The 15,381-nt window shown below is 40.6% G+C and overlaps 1 protein-coding gene across 1 annotated transcript in view; it reads left to right on the top strand.

The window, feature by feature from the left end:
- Positions 1-15,381, top strand: part of LOC109915526 (NAD(P) transhydrogenase, mitochondrial-like) — a 61,940-nt gene that overhangs the window by 16,959 nt on the left and 29,600 nt on the right. The window contains exons 5-12 of the mRNA XM_048615923.1: positions 265-352; positions 3,254-3,342; positions 3,991-4,178; positions 8,323-8,456; positions 8,597-8,788; positions 10,087-10,240; positions 11,554-11,715; positions 12,583-12,693. Coding sequence (XP_048471880.1) covers positions 265-352; positions 3,254-3,342; positions 3,991-4,178; positions 8,323-8,456; positions 8,597-8,788; positions 10,087-10,240; positions 11,554-11,715; positions 12,583-12,693 — 1,118 coding nt within the window. The remainder of the gene's footprint in view (positions 1-264; positions 353-3,253; positions 3,343-3,990; positions 4,179-8,322; positions 8,457-8,596; positions 8,789-10,086; positions 10,241-11,553; positions 11,716-12,582; positions 12,694-15,381) is intronic.

The following is a 15,381-nucleotide window of genomic DNA, read 5'->3' as shown; positions in this document are numbered from 1 at the left end:
CTCTCTCGCTCTCTCGCTCTCTCGCTCTCTCGCTCTCTCGCTCTCTCTCTCTCTCTCTCGTATAATTTTAAAAACATTTTGCACAAACTTCTTGGTCACTTCCCCTAACTCCTACAGACAATTCAGCACCTATCCCTCTGTAAAGCTTCTTAGTGATTTTCTGTAAAATGTGATAGATAAATGCAATCTGTTGTTAGTGTCTTACTTTACAATAAGCCTGTCATTTCCTAAGAATGTTCTCAAATATGTTATATTTTTCCTCAGGTATAAGTCTGTTGTCCTGGCAGCTAACCATTTTGGTAGATTTTTCACTGGTCAGATAACAGCTGCTGGAAAAGTACCTCCTGCAAAGGTAAACATTGTTCACTAAATGCTGCTCCAGAACTTACAATTTTGGTGTAACCATGATGTAATGTTGGAGCATTGTTACACAACTCCAACTGCTATACGTTCTCCCACAGCCTTCTAGAATCCATTCGAATTCCTACAGAATTAGCCTGAAGTATTTCCAAGACATGTGGATTTTTCTCCCCCTCAGTGTGGAGCTGGAGAAACACCAGCAGGTCAGGCAGCATCAGAGGAGCAGGAAAAACCTGAAACAACATTGACTTTGCTGCTCCTCTGATGCTGCCTGGCCTGCTGGGTTCCTCCAGCTCCACACTGTGTTGACTCTGACTGTGACTCCAGTATCTGCAGTTCTTGCTATCTCTGGATTTCTGTCCCCCAACTCCTTTGCCTCCAGTTAATGGAAGGAAGGTTTGTGGCAAATGTCACTACTAAATAAAGCTGAACTGTGCGCAGCTTGTATGCGAAATGTTACAGATTCTTTAAGGTTACGTATTTGAGAAGCTGGACTCTCATGTTAGGTAATGTTAACCAGATTGTTTTTACACTTGTAACCAGGGTTGTAGACTATACATCATGGAAACAAACCCTTTGGTCGAACTCATCCATGCCGACCGGATATCCTAAACTAATCTAGTCCCATTTGCCAGCATTTGGCCCATATCCCTCTATACCCTTTTTAAACCCTTTTAAAAGTGTAATTGTACCAGCCTCCACCACTTCCTCTGGCAGCTCATTCCATACACACACGCACCACCCATTGCGTGAAAAAGTTATCTTCCCCCAGGTCCTTTCTAAATCTTTCCTCTCACCTTAAACCTGTGCCCTCTAGTTTTGGATTCCCCCTCATGATTTTATAAACTTCTATATGGTCACCCCTCAGCCCCTATGATCCAAGGAAAATAGCTCCAACCTATTCAGCTTCTCCCTATAGCTCAAACCCTTCAACCCTGGCACCATCCTCGTAAATCCTTTTTGAACCCTTTCAAGTTTCACAACAACTTTTCGATAGCAGGGAGACCACTTTACAATGTGTTCATCCAGCCCTGCACCTTGTTGTCTCGGATTCTCCAGCATCTGCAGTTCCTACTATCTCTGATCCACTTTACAATCGCCTTCTTTCGGATCATGTCAGATATTTACTGACTTCCTTCAGATAAAGGAAAATGAAGGACACATTGAAACTCTAATGTCAAATTTTGGGTATCCTTTCTGATTAAAACATACGGAATAACTAGTCCTTTCTCCTTCAGATGCTAGCAGACCTAATACACTTTCAACATTTTACAGTTTAAATTCTGGAACATTTCCAGACAGGTTGCCCAATACCTATTGGAGGTTAGAAGAATGAGAAGTGATCTTGTTGAAATATAGAAGATTTTAAGGGGACTTGACAGGGTGGATGCCAACAGAATATTTCCTAGCATGGGAGAGACTAGAACAAGGGGACACAGTTTAAAACCTAAAGCGTTCTCCTATTTAAGGTAGATGAGATTTTTTTTATTCAATAGAATTTTGTTCCCCTAGAGAGCAGTAGGGGGCAGGGTAATTAAACATTTTTAAGGCCGAGTTAGATTCTTGATTGACAAGGGAATCAAACGTTATAGAAGGCGGATAGGAAATTAGAGTTGAGGCTATAGTCTGATCAGCCATGACCTTAGTGGTATAACAAGATCAAAGGGCTGTGTGACCTCCACGTTCTTAAATCATGTTTGTTTTTTGCGTTTATTTACAGAATTCATATTTTTGTTCATATCTCAATTGATGACTTCATTTTTTAAGGGCACGTTTTGGTGTTTCTATTCTTTAGGCCACAGGCTTGTTAATTTTGATACTTTGTTGCAGTTTTCAGAAAAGCTTTGCTTTTACCATCTCCTTGGTAGAGTTAATATTCCAATTGAAGTTTTAAACATCCACTCTCTGTGGGACAATACTTACTGAATTTATAAACTAGCTGGTAGCAACTGCCATGGAAAAATCGTGCTTAGGATAGGAAGGGTAAAATTGTTAAAGAGGATATCGACAGTTCTTTTCTTTTGAGCAGAGCTTGGACTTTTGCCTCTGTGTAGTTAGATTACTAAGTAAAAGCATGTTTGTGAATCTGGGCGCTATCCACCCTCCCTTATTGTGAAGGAACCTTTCCCCACTGAAAGATGTTGTATACAGGCTGAATACTGAACAAACTCCTCACAACTGGTTTGCAGTCTTCAATAATGCAGAGATGCGGGAATTTAAGTTAGTTGCACTTTGTGGTGAAAACAATTTCATAATGTATTTTTAGCCTTGAAACATTCAATGTTATGATTTCCATGCCTCCAGAAGTATTAATTCACCTATCGGAGAAAGTTAGCTTAAATTATTTTATGATGTGCTGCATGTTTTATTGCAGCGTAACATTGTAATCTGAGCATTATGTTATTACTGCATTGGCTGATTTTAAAAATAAGCTGTCCAATTTGTGTTAGTTTCCTCCCTTTTCTCCAAATTGCTTCCCTTTTAACATCTGTTCATGAATATTACTTACACTGATTCTCTAGAAGAGCAGTCCAAGTCTTATTTATACTCTGCATAAAAATTATATTGATGCATAATCCTGTGAGAATAGATTTTTCTCTTTCTAGTTTGCTTCATTTCAATCTCCTTCATCCATTTGAACATATCTCCTGTCATCCTCCTCCTCTTAAATGATAAAGCTCTAGTTCCTTTCATCACTCCTCATAGCTAAAGCCTCTCACCTCTGAAATAATCTTAGCGAATCTATCCCGGGTTCTTTTGAGGTCTGAGTGTCTTGCCTAATGAAAAGTACTCCAAAATGGAAACCACAGTAAACATTCATTTTCACCATTCTAATTACAAATGCTTTTCTGTGGTTTCCTCACTTAAAACTTCTTAATGTCTTGTACACTAGGTACTGGTTATTGGGGGAGGTGTTGCTGGTTTAGCTGCTGCTGGTGCTGCAAAATCGATGGGAGCCATAGTCCGTGGTTTTGACACAAGGTAATATTGCTTTTGTTGCATACAACAAATTAAATATTTTGCTCCTTATATACTAGTTTATAAAATGAGAAAAGAAAATCAAGAAAACAGTAAAACAATGGTAAGGAATACTGTGGTTCTTGTAGCCAGGACATTGGAATTTCAACCTTCAGAGGAAGAGGTCAATTAAGACTAAAAGACCATTGGATGTTTTACCAAAGGTTCTTTGGATAAATTTGTGGAGAGATTCTTTCAAAACAGTCTTTCTTGACAGCAGCTTTGATTAGAGAATTGAATGCAGAGATTAACATGCTCTATCTGCAATGCTAACTAAATTGGGAACAGGGTGAGCACCACATAATTTATCCCCTTTCAAAACAAAGAAGTTTGAAAAAAAAGTTGATTTAAATGTCTAAATTGAACAAGTGGAACTGATTATGATGTGTTCGGATTTAAATGTTGGCTGAGAGGGAATTTAAAAGCAATGTTGGTAGCTATTAAAGAGAGCCGAGTTGGACAAGCTTATGAAGTTACTGGAAGCCCTCATCAATGAATTATGACTAATGTTCCAACCATCTTAGAAACTGACCTTTTACAGAAAAGGTGCCCAAAATGTGTGCTCTATAAGCAATCATTTAAGACAAATTATCATGTATAATTCTTTTGTAGAGCTGCAGCCTTGGAACAGTTTAAATCATTTGGAGCAGAGCCTCTTCAAGTTGATGTGGAGGAGTCAGGAGAAGGAACTGGAGGATATGCTAAAGAGATGTCAAAGGAATTTATTGAAGCTGAAATGGCACTGTTTGCCAAACAGTGTAAGGAAGTGGATATTCTCATTAGTACTGCTCTGATCCCAGGTGAGTGTTGACAGCCTTGAAGCTCAATATTTTTTTTAAAAATCACTATCATTTTATTTGCACCCTCCAATTTTTCTAAAAGGTCCCCGTTGGCCTCTTTAACAACAGAAGGAAAAAAAAATGCCTTTTTTTTTTTTTTGCATGATTATAATCTCAGTTTTTTGGTCTGCAATAAAGAGTTTTCAAATGGGGTCAGACAGGAACTGTCTATTTTGGTCAGGGAACAGCTAAATCTACAGCAGAACAGTGAGAGGTGTTCAAAAAGCTATCTTGGGGGAGGATAGGCCGACCATATTCCCTTTCTGGTGAAATGTAGCAGCAACAAACCCAGAGAGCCCTGGATGTCTCGGAATATTCAAGACTGGATTAAAAGGAAAGGAGAGAGGTATAACAGGAGCAAAGGGAGCAAAACAACAGAGGCCCGAGAGAAGTATAGAAAGTGCAGGGGAGTATTTTTTAAAAAAAAAACTAATTAGGAGAGCTAAGAGGGAGCATGAAAAAATGCTGGCAGGCAAGACTCTGGTGAATCCAAAGATATTCTACAAATATACTAGGGTAGGAGTGAGACCTGTTGGCGACCAAGTGGACAATTTGTGTTTGAAGTTGGAGGATATTGGTAGAATGTTAAATAAGTACATTATGTTTGTCATTATTCAGGAGGGTGATGACTCAGGTACAGAATTTTAAAAGATACAGTCCTTTGTGTATAGGAGTTGGGAAGTCACGTTGAGGTTGTACAGGACATTCGTGAGAACTGTTCTGGAATACTGTGTCCAGTTCTGGTTGCCTGGTTATAGGAAGGATATTATTAAGCTGGAGAGGGTTCTGAAGAGATTTACCAGGATGTTGCTGGGTATGGAAGGTTTGACTTTTGAAGAAAGGCTGAATAGCTTGGGACTTCTCTCGCTGGAGCATAGGAGGTTGAGAGGTGACCTTACATTTTTAGGGTGAGAGGAGAGCGAATATTTTTTTGTTTTTTTTTTGTAAAGCGAGAGGTAATTTTTTTAAACTGAGAGGTTCGCATTAACTTCCAGAGAAAGTGGAAGAGATGGGTGCAGTTACAACATTTTAAAAGACATTTGGATCAGAATCTGAATAGGAAAGGTTTGGAGGGATATGGGCTAGGAGCAGGCAGGTGGGAGTAGTTTAGTTTGGGATCATGTTCGGCATGGACTGGTTGGACAGAAGGATCTGTTTCTGTGTTGTATGACTGTGAAATTTTTGAACAGATTGATATAAAATGTGAAAAAGTTTCAATGGATTAAGTGGAAAAATTCCCAGGCGCAGATGACTCGTATCCCATGCTGCTGTGGGAGATGAGGGAGGAAATTTTTTAAAAATTGTCTCTGTCTCTGGCTACAGGCCAATGCCAGAGGACTGAAGGACAGCTAACGGGGGGTTCCACTTTACAAGAACAGTGGTGGAGAGAGACCAGGGAACTATAGACCAATGAGTCTAACATCAGCGGTAGAGAAACTATTGGAGAAAATAGTGAAGGAGAAAATTAATCACCATTTTCAGAGGCAAGGTGTGATTAGGGAGAGTCATCACGGCTTTGTCGGAAGGAAGTCATAGTAACAAAGAGAATATTTTTCAAAATGCCTGAAGATTAAATATTTATACCTCCAGCTTGTGTTGGGCTGTACAGGAAGAAGGGAGAGTAGACATGGGTGCCACAGTAGATATGCTATATCTAGATTTCCATAAGATACTACAGAATAGACTAATGGACAAGATTAAAGCACACAAACCATCCAAAACCCATGACTTCTATCATCTAGAAAGATACAGATGCATAGTGAAACCACCACCTACAAGTTCCCCTTCAAGCCGCTCCCTATTGACTTGGAACTTATCACCATTCCTTTACTGGTACCGAGTCAAAATTTTGGAAGTCGCTTGCTAATGGCATTGTAAATATACTGACCCCAACATGGATTCAACAGTTCGAGAGAGCAGCTGACCACCATCTTCTTGAGGCCACTTGGGTATTGGCAAAGCTGTAAATGATGGTCTCATCAGCAATGTCCATATCCCTTGAAGGATTGTTTACATTATGCAAAAACAGGATAAACAGCAGAATAAATGGCTAGTTGGCTGAAAGTTGGAAAGAAAAGAGGATGAAAGTAGCTATTCAAAGCAATAGAAAGATCACAATAATTCATAAAATTACAACATACTGTGGATGCTGGAAATCTGAAACAAAAATTTGAAAATACTCAGCATTTCGGGTGATAGTTTTGGAGAGAAACAGAGTTAATGCTTCATGTCAATAACCATTTGGCTGGATTAAGCCAGTTTTGGTGAAAAGTGCACGTATTCTGTTTTCCTCATCCATTTGTCTAAGTTCAGTGCTGACAAAAAAATCATGTGTGATCTTTTTGTGTTAAAATTCAATGCTTAATTGATTTAAGTACCTTTTTGTAACCCAGTTGTCTACACATACACTTTAGAAAAAGGGAGATGAATAAGGTACCATTGAGCTCCCCAAACTAAGATACAAATACCTTGGGAGGGAGTTTTCCTTTTGAAGTTGATGTGTAATAGGGAGAAGAAAGAATATTGAATATTGTATAGAAAGTAAGATTGTCCATTTCCTTAAATAAAACAGAATGCTGTTGCTTTGAGCTGACTTAGTGCAGTATGTGCTGTAGATTCAAATAGATGAGTAATATGTGTACTGAAGTTATAGATTTTAATAAAAGCATGATTTCTGCTAATTTTATAAAGAAGCTGTTTTATAAGATGTTAAGTTTTTAAGAGTCATAGGATGTGTACAGTATGGAAACAGACCCTTTGATCTAACTCATCCATGCCAACCAGATATTCTAAATAAATCTAGTCCCATTTGCCAGCATTTGGCCCATGTCTCTCTCAACCCTCCCTATTCATGTACCTGTCCAGATGCCTTTTAAATGTTGTAATTGTAGCAGCCTCCACGACTTCCTCTGGCAGCTCATTCCATGCACAAAACACCCTATGCATGAAAAAGTTGCCCCTTGGATCCTTTTTTATTCTTTCCTCTCTCACTTTAAATCTGTGCCATCTAGTTTTGGACTGCACCATCCCAGGGAAAAGACCTTCCCTATTCACTCTGTCCATGCCCCTCATACCTTTATAAATCTCTTTAAAGGTCACCCCTCAGCCTCCAATGCTCCAGGGAAAATAGCCCCAGTCTGTTCAGCCGCTCCCTATAGTTGAAACCCTCCGACCCTGGCAACATCCTTGTGAATCTTTTCTGAACCCTTTCAAGTTTCACAACATCCATCCTATAGCAGGAAGACCAGAACTGCGTGCAATATTCCAATAGTGACCTAACCCAATGTCCTGTACAACCGCAACACGACCTCCCAACTCCTGTACTCCATGCACTGACCAATAAAGGAAAGCATACTAAACGCCGTCTTCACTATCCTAACTACCTCTGACTCTGCTTTCAGGGAACTATGAACCTGCACTCCAAGGTCTCATTGTTCAGCTACACCCTGCCCCCCTCCTTCCCCCAGGACCTTACCATTAAGTATATAGGTCCTGCCCTTATTTGCCTTTGCAAAATGCAGCACCTCACATTTATCTAAATTAAATTCCAGCTGCCACTCTTTGGCCCATTGGCCCATCTGATCAAGATCCCATTGTACTCTGACATAGCCTTCTCTGCTGTCCACTACACCTCCAATTTTGGTGTTATCTGAAAACTTACTAACTATACCTCCTACGTTCACATCCAAATCATTTATATAAATTTAAAAAAAAACACAGTGGACCCAGCACCAATCCTTGTGGCACACTGCTGGTCACAAGCCTCCAGTCTGAAAAGCAGCCCTCCACCACTACCCTCTGTCTTCTACTTTTGAGCCAGTTCAGTATCGAAATAGCTAGTTCTCCTTGTATTCCATATGATCCAACCTTGCTAACCAATCTACCATAAGGAACCTTGCCGAACACCTTATTGTAGTCCATATAGATCATGTCCACCTCTCTGTCCTCACCAATCCTCTTTGTTACTTCTTCAAAAACACTCAATCAAGTTTGTGAGACACAATTTCGCATGCACAAATGCTGAATGTTGAATTTAGGATATCAATGAGTAAAGGTGAAATACACTTCCAGGAGAAACAAGATTTTAAAATTAATGTATTTGCAGGAAAACGGGCTCCAATTCTAATCACTCAGGAGATGGTGGAAACAATGAAGGATGGCTCGGTTATCGTGGATCTAGCTGCTGAAGCTGGTGGAAATATTGCAACAACAAAACCTGGAGAAGTTTATGTGCACAAGGTTAGTAAAAGATTCTCAAAAGTTGCATTTTTCAGTTTACATTTATGTGGGTTTTAAAAAAAAAAAAAAGAAAGTCCGTCTAATATTACCTTCTGTAAATGTCAGCTCATTTTTGTTAACACTCTCATCTGATCTGTTAGGGTGTGACCCACGTCGGCTATACAGATCTACCAAGCAGAATGGCCACACAGTCCAGTAGCCTGTACTCGAACAACATTTTGAAGCTCTTAAAGGCAATTAGCCCTGACAAGGAGTACTTTCACTTTGAGCCCAAGGATGAATTTGGCTATGGAACAGTTGATCATGTTATCCGAGGCACTTTGGTAATGCAGGTGGGTGTTGTGATGCATTAATCTGATTCAGATTAATGTAAAAGGCTTACAGCCGGATTTGAGTAAGCAAGTGAAGAAGATTAAAACCTCGTGTTATGTAATGTGAAAATATTAGCCTTCATTTTAATTTTGTAATCTTTTAAAGAAAAATGTACAAAGTGCGATCAGGCTGTGCACTGTTAGTGGAGGAACATTAAATGGATTGTTATAATTGTAGGCCATATTTTCCCTGAGGATTTTCTGCTGATAAATGATTTCACAAGGAGCAGCAACATCATTGCATTCCCGGCAACTGCTGCTCCACTTTCTCATGTTTAACAATGACTTTCCCACCTGAATCCTGTTTGAATCCAGATTTCCCACAAAAATTGAAGGGGAAGCATAAAATCAGGAGGGAGTGGTACTAATTATACTATACTGGAGAAAGAGGAAATGTGATACTTGAAATAAAAGATAATATATTTCTGGGTGCTAACCAATATGAGGATGAGAATTTTGGTGAGTTCAACCATATGGATTGTTATAAGCTTTGTATTCACAACCTCAGCATCCTCTCTGACCCCATAGCCACAAATCATACACTTTCACCCTGAAATATTGCCTGCTTCTGTCTCTGCATCTGCTGCTGAAACTCTCCTGTCCAGAATGAACAATTTCAATGTTCATCTGGCTAACTTCTGTCTTAGCTGTACCTGATCCAAAATTCTGGTTTCTGTAACCTAACATTTATCGAGTCATTCTTACTGGCATACATTGGCTCAAAGTCCACCATCACCTAGAGTTTTTAAAACTCTCGTTTTTGCCATCATGGTTCCCTTATCTCTGTAACCTCATCCAGCCGTACAACCCAGCAAGAGCCTTGGGATCTTCAGACTCTGACCTCTTGCACAGCCCTTTGCTCACTTTGCTGCACCGTTACTGGCAGTGTCAACTGTTATCTAAGTGTTAGAATTTCCTTCCTGAATCACTGCCTTTCTTTGTCATCATTTAAGACACTCCCAAAAGAAAGTCTCCAGCCAAACCTTGTGTCTCCATCTCCTAATATCTCCTTTGATTCAGTGTCGGCTTTTGACAGATCAGGCTGTTGTGATGAGCAAGAACATTTCCCTATAATAAAGACGCTACGTAAGTCCAACATTTCAGCAGACATCTGTACAGAGTTGGAATCTTACTGATTTTATGTGCTCATTACCTGTCTAAGTCTATCTGGCCTATAAGTCTTAAAAACAAGGAAGATAAATCAATCTTCATTTGATTAAAAGTGATTAAGACTTTAAACTTTCCACTTTTGCACACAGGAAGGCAAAAATTTGTTTCCCGCACCCCAACCCTTAAATGTTCCAGTGAGTGCTCCTGTTAAACAAAAGACAGTTTCGGAGCTTGAATTTGAAAAAGAGGCCATGGCTTCTCCCTTCACAAAGACAATGACCTCTGCGGGAATCTATACAACAGGTAAGGTCAAAGTGGGGAGGATAAAACATTTGTACCTTGTTTTCTTTTAACTGCACCAGTAGAGGTGGTGCAAAATTACTCCAAAATGGACAAAATCAATCTTGGAAAAACCTCATTTTAAAAGATGCCAGTATGCTAGATTAGAGTACAGTCGAAAAGGAGGAAGCTTAAGGGGAGCTAGATCAGCGATTTTTGTTTTTTTTTTTTTTCGTTTTTTTGATACTTGTGTGGTTTCAATTCCTGCTCCCAAGACTGTGGCAGTGCATAGGAAATGGAAGAGTGGCCTGTGATCTGAGCAGCCCTCCCTGCAGGTTTCTGCTCTGCAGGACATTCATATGCGGTCTCCCACAAAGCAGGCCAAGTCCTACCTAGCCTGTAAAATTGGAGAGGATCAGATGTTTTCAGAGACCTCTAGCCTTGGACAAAATCTTTTGCTGATACACTGGTTGCTCTTTTAAACAGTCATCCATCCAGTGAAAATCAAATTCCTAGCTGATATGTAATCTCCTTAATTGGATCAAAGCAGTTCACTGTTAGATTATTGATCATGAATTGATCCTGTCATGGCACTTTGGAGATGAGTGACATATTGGGCTGAATGTTCAGGACTCCACTGGAGGTCGTGTGGGACATCAAGGAGAGGATCATCCTCGGGATGTGGATCCTGGCACCATTCTCTCTGGCTGTAGGAAAACCAGCTGTCCCCATAAGGCAGGAGGCAAATTAGGTTCAGTGGGAACCTTGTGGAAGGTGAGATCAGTCAGTTTGCTGATGTGACAGGATCGTGATTAAATGCCTGCCATGTGACTGGAGTGCTCCTGATCAGTTTTCGGGCTGTCCCTCCCTGCCTGGGTGACAAGTATGTAAATAGACCTCCCATCTAAGACAAAACTTGTCCCCTTGCCTGTCAGTGGTTGCTTTTTCTGTTTGTGCTTTTTATAAAGTCGCCAAGAGGAAGTGGTCTTGTTGAAGCGCCCTCTGCTTATTTACCAGCTACTGCAGCTGAGTGCTTCTATAGCCAGAACACCTCTGAGAACCAATTCACCTCCGCTAATTGAACAGGAAATCTTGCCTCAATGCCAACCAAGGGCTCAATCTTAACTTTAATCTGCTTCTTACAGGAGTGGTTTTCTGTCCCAATGATAAACCAGTCTCCTGTTTGACCTCACTCCATTTGGAGTGTTCTGCTCATTGTCATTGCTCTAGTTGTGTGAAGAAAGAAATGTGTACTTTATTCTAATGATAATTAAATAAAATGCTCCACTTATCATGATTTATTACTGAAGTGACACTGAACTAATGTTGTACCTTAGGTTTGGCTGGAGTTCTCGGGTTAGGAATAAGCTCCCCAAATCCTGCTTTCACTCAGATGGTTACAACATTCGGTCTAGCAGGCCTTGTGGGATATCACACTGTGTGGGGCGTCACTCCGGCTCTGCATTCACCGCTAATGTCTGTGACGAATGCCATCTCGGGTAAGCATTTTACAAAGTTACTTTCAAACTTCTCATATATTGACATAATCTCTGAAGTACAGCAAAATATTCTCCAGTCTGGGTGTATTTATGTCTGTTCTGTCCCATGTTTTTAAAAAAATTTCCATGGAATAATCTGCAAATGTGTATGTAAATATGGGTTTTCTTGAAATGGGTAGTTTGTAATTTATGGGTACATCTGTTTTACTTTCAGCAGGCTCTGTATCATTGTTCTAGTTGTCCCTCCACTGGCATTCTCAGTTATCAGGCTATTGACTGCAAAGCTCCCTGCCTCTGAGTTTACCTCTGGTTTATTATCAGAAATGTTAGAGTGGCCTTTCCTGTGTTATCATTGTACATGCATTCCTCTTATGAGATAAAATCAATTGCAGATGACTGGTGTTTGGTGAACTTTGTGATGATCTGACCTACCAAGGTCTGATCATATTGAAAACAAAAACTTTGTTGGTCTAGTGAGATGCCATTGGGTTGGCACTTGCACAAACTCCGCTACATCCAGTTGTGTTTTTGGCTGTAAAAACTCTGGATCTCTGGCTTCCATCAGGCCTTGATCAGGAGACACAATATGCTTTGCTTCAAAGGGTCCCTTTTATAAATAGGAGTACAAATTGTGCATTGATCATGAACTATAATAATGTGTTGAAATGTTAACTTAAGTAATCATAGATTTTACTCGTGAAATTTTAACTCTTTAAATTGCTATTGCTAAATCTTTGTAAAGATGTCAACAAAAGATCCAGTGGCCTTGGAAACTATTGCAATAAACAAAAAGAGAACCAAACAGATTCTTGACAGCCATTTTTCCTTTACTGTGTAATTCATTCATGTTTCTATGTTTTTTTTTAGGTCTTACAGCTGTAGGTGGTCTAGTCCTGATGGGAGGAAGTTACTTACCGTCATCTGTTCCTCAAACACTTGCCCTCCTGTCGGCATTTATATCATCGGTTAATATAGCAGGTAGGTTGGATGTCAGGGACAGGATGCCTCTGTTAGTTGGACAATGCGAGCTGCTGATTCAACAGTTCCATCATCATTTATTGATCAATCCACCTTGAGTTTGCCTTCCCTCCATGGAATATTTTAATTCATTCGGATTGCAGAGGTACAGCTAATGCTCGAGGATGGAAACAGTTCGTAATGAAATTGCTCCATAAGTACTTTTAACAATTAAACAAGCAAAGATTGTACTTGTCTGTGTCATGTTAGCACTTTTTTTTTCTGTAAATTATTTGAACTCGAACTCCCTTTAACCTGAATAGAATCGTCCTTTCTCCAGAGAATTGATGTTGCCCGGTGGGACTGAGCAAACAGAATGCTATAGAACATAGAACATAGAACAGTACAGCACAGTATAGGCCCTTCGGCCCACGATGTTGTGCCAAACTTTTATCCTAATCCTAAGGTCTATCTAACCTCCACCGCTACCTTTTATACTTTCATCCATATGCCTATCTAATAGCCACTTAAATGCACCTAATGAGGCCAACTCCACTACCCTCTCAGGCAATGCATTCCACGCCCCGACCATTCTGAGTAAAGAACCTGCCTCTGACGTCTCCCCTATATCTACCTCCACTCACTTTAAAACTATGCCCCCTTGTAATAACTACCTCCACCCGAGGAAAAAGTCTCTGGCTTGTCTACTCTATCTATACCTCTGATCATTTTGTACGCTTCTATCAAGTCACCTCTCATCCTTTTGTCGTTCTAAAGAGAAAAGCCCTAGCTCTCTCAACCTTTCCTCGTAAAGCCTTCCCTCCATTCCAGGCAACATCCTGGTAAATCTCCTCTGCACCTTTTCCGACGCTTCCACATCTTTCCTGTAATGAGGCTGGACACAATACTGCAGATGTGGCCGAACCAGGCTTTTGTATAGCTGGAGCATAACTTCACGGTTCTCGAACTCAATCCCACTATTAATGAAAGCTAACACACCATACACCTTCTTAACAACTCTATCCACCTGGGTGGCAGCTGTCAGGGAACTGTGGACATGAACCCCAAGATCCCTCTGCTCCTCCACACTGCCAAGAACCTTGAACCTTTAACCCTGTATTCTGCTTTCAAGTTTGTCCTTCCAAGATGAATCATCTCACACTTTTCAGGGTTAAACTCCATCTGCCACTTCTCAGCCCAGCTCTGCGTCCTATCAATGCCCCTTTGTAACCTAGAACAGCCCTCCGCACTGTCCACAAGTCGACCCACCTTCGTATCGTTCGCAAACTTACTAATCCACCCTTCCACTCCTTCATCCAAATCATTTACAAAAATCACAAATAGAAGAGGACCCAGAACAGATCCTTGTGGTACACCGCTCGTAATTGAGCACCAAGTTGAATATTTTCCATCCACTACCACCTTTTGTCTTCTAAGGGTCAGCCAATTCTGAATCCAATCTGCCACATTTCCCCCTATCCCATACCTCCTTACCTTCTGCATGAGCCTACCATGGGGAACCTTATCAAACGCCTTACTTAAATCTATGTATACTACATCCACTGCTCTACCTTCATCTACGTGTTTGGTCACCTCTTCAAAAAATTCAATAAGGTTTGTGAGGCACAATCTACTCCTCACAAGTCCATACTGACTATCACGAATCAAACTGTGCCTTTCCAAGTGATCATTAATCCTATCTCTGAGCCCTTTCCAATAATTTGCCCACCACTGAAGTAAGACTAACTGGCCTGTAATTTCCAGGGTTATCCGTATTCCCTTTTTTTGAACAAGGGAATGATGTTTGCCTCTCTCCAATCTTCCGGCACTGTACCTGTGGACAGGTGAGGACAAAAAGATCATTGCTAAATGCCCTGCGATCTCTTCCCTCGCTTCCTGTAGAATCCTTGGATAAATCCCATCAGACCCGGGGGACTTATCTATCTTCAACTTCCTTAAAATTCCTAGCACATCTTCCTTACTAACAGCAACCTCCTCTAGCCTACCAGCCTGTCACTGTCCTTCTCTACAACTAGGTCCCTGTGAATATCGAAGAAAAGTATTCATTAAGGACCTCTCCTATCTCTTTAGGATCCGTGCACAAATTCCCTTTACAATCCTTGATTGGCCCTACCCTTTCTCTGATCATTCTCTTATTCCTCACGTATATGTAAAAAAGCCTTGGAGTTTTCCTTGATCCTATCTGCCAAGGCTTTCTCATGCCCCATTATAGCTCTCCTAAGCCCGTTCTTCAGCTCCTTCCTGGATAACCTGTATCCCTCTATAGCCTTTTCTGTTCCTTGTTTCCTAAACCTTACATAAGCATCCTTCTTCCTCTTAACCAGTCGTAGGACCTCTCTTGAGAACCAAGGCTCCCTCACTTGACCGCATCTTCCCTACCTGCTAGGGACAAACATATTGAGCACACGCAGTATGCATTCCTTATACAATCTCCACATTTCAATAGTGCTCTTCCCTGACAGCATCTGTTCCCATTCTATGTTACCCAGTTCTTGCCTAACAGAATTGTAATTACCCTTCACCCAATTATAAACTTTACCCTGTTGTATGTACCTATCCTTTTCCATTACTATTGTTCTATAGTTCCAGCTCGCCCCCTACATTTATTTTTGAAGTGATTTTGGGTTTTTTTTTAAATTCCTTTTTTCAGTTTTCAAGTGAGGGGCGCAGGTTCTGCCCGTGACCCAA

The sequence above is a fragment of the Rhincodon typus genome, chromosome 33 (genome assembly GCF_021869965.1).
Source record: "Rhincodon typus isolate 14 chromosome 33, sRhiTyp1.1, whole genome shotgun sequence".
Taxonomy (NCBI): Eukaryota; Metazoa; Chordata; class Chondrichthyes; order Orectolobiformes; family Rhincodontidae; genus Rhincodon; species Rhincodon typus.
This window is presented reverse-complemented; position numbering and strand designations above follow the sequence as displayed.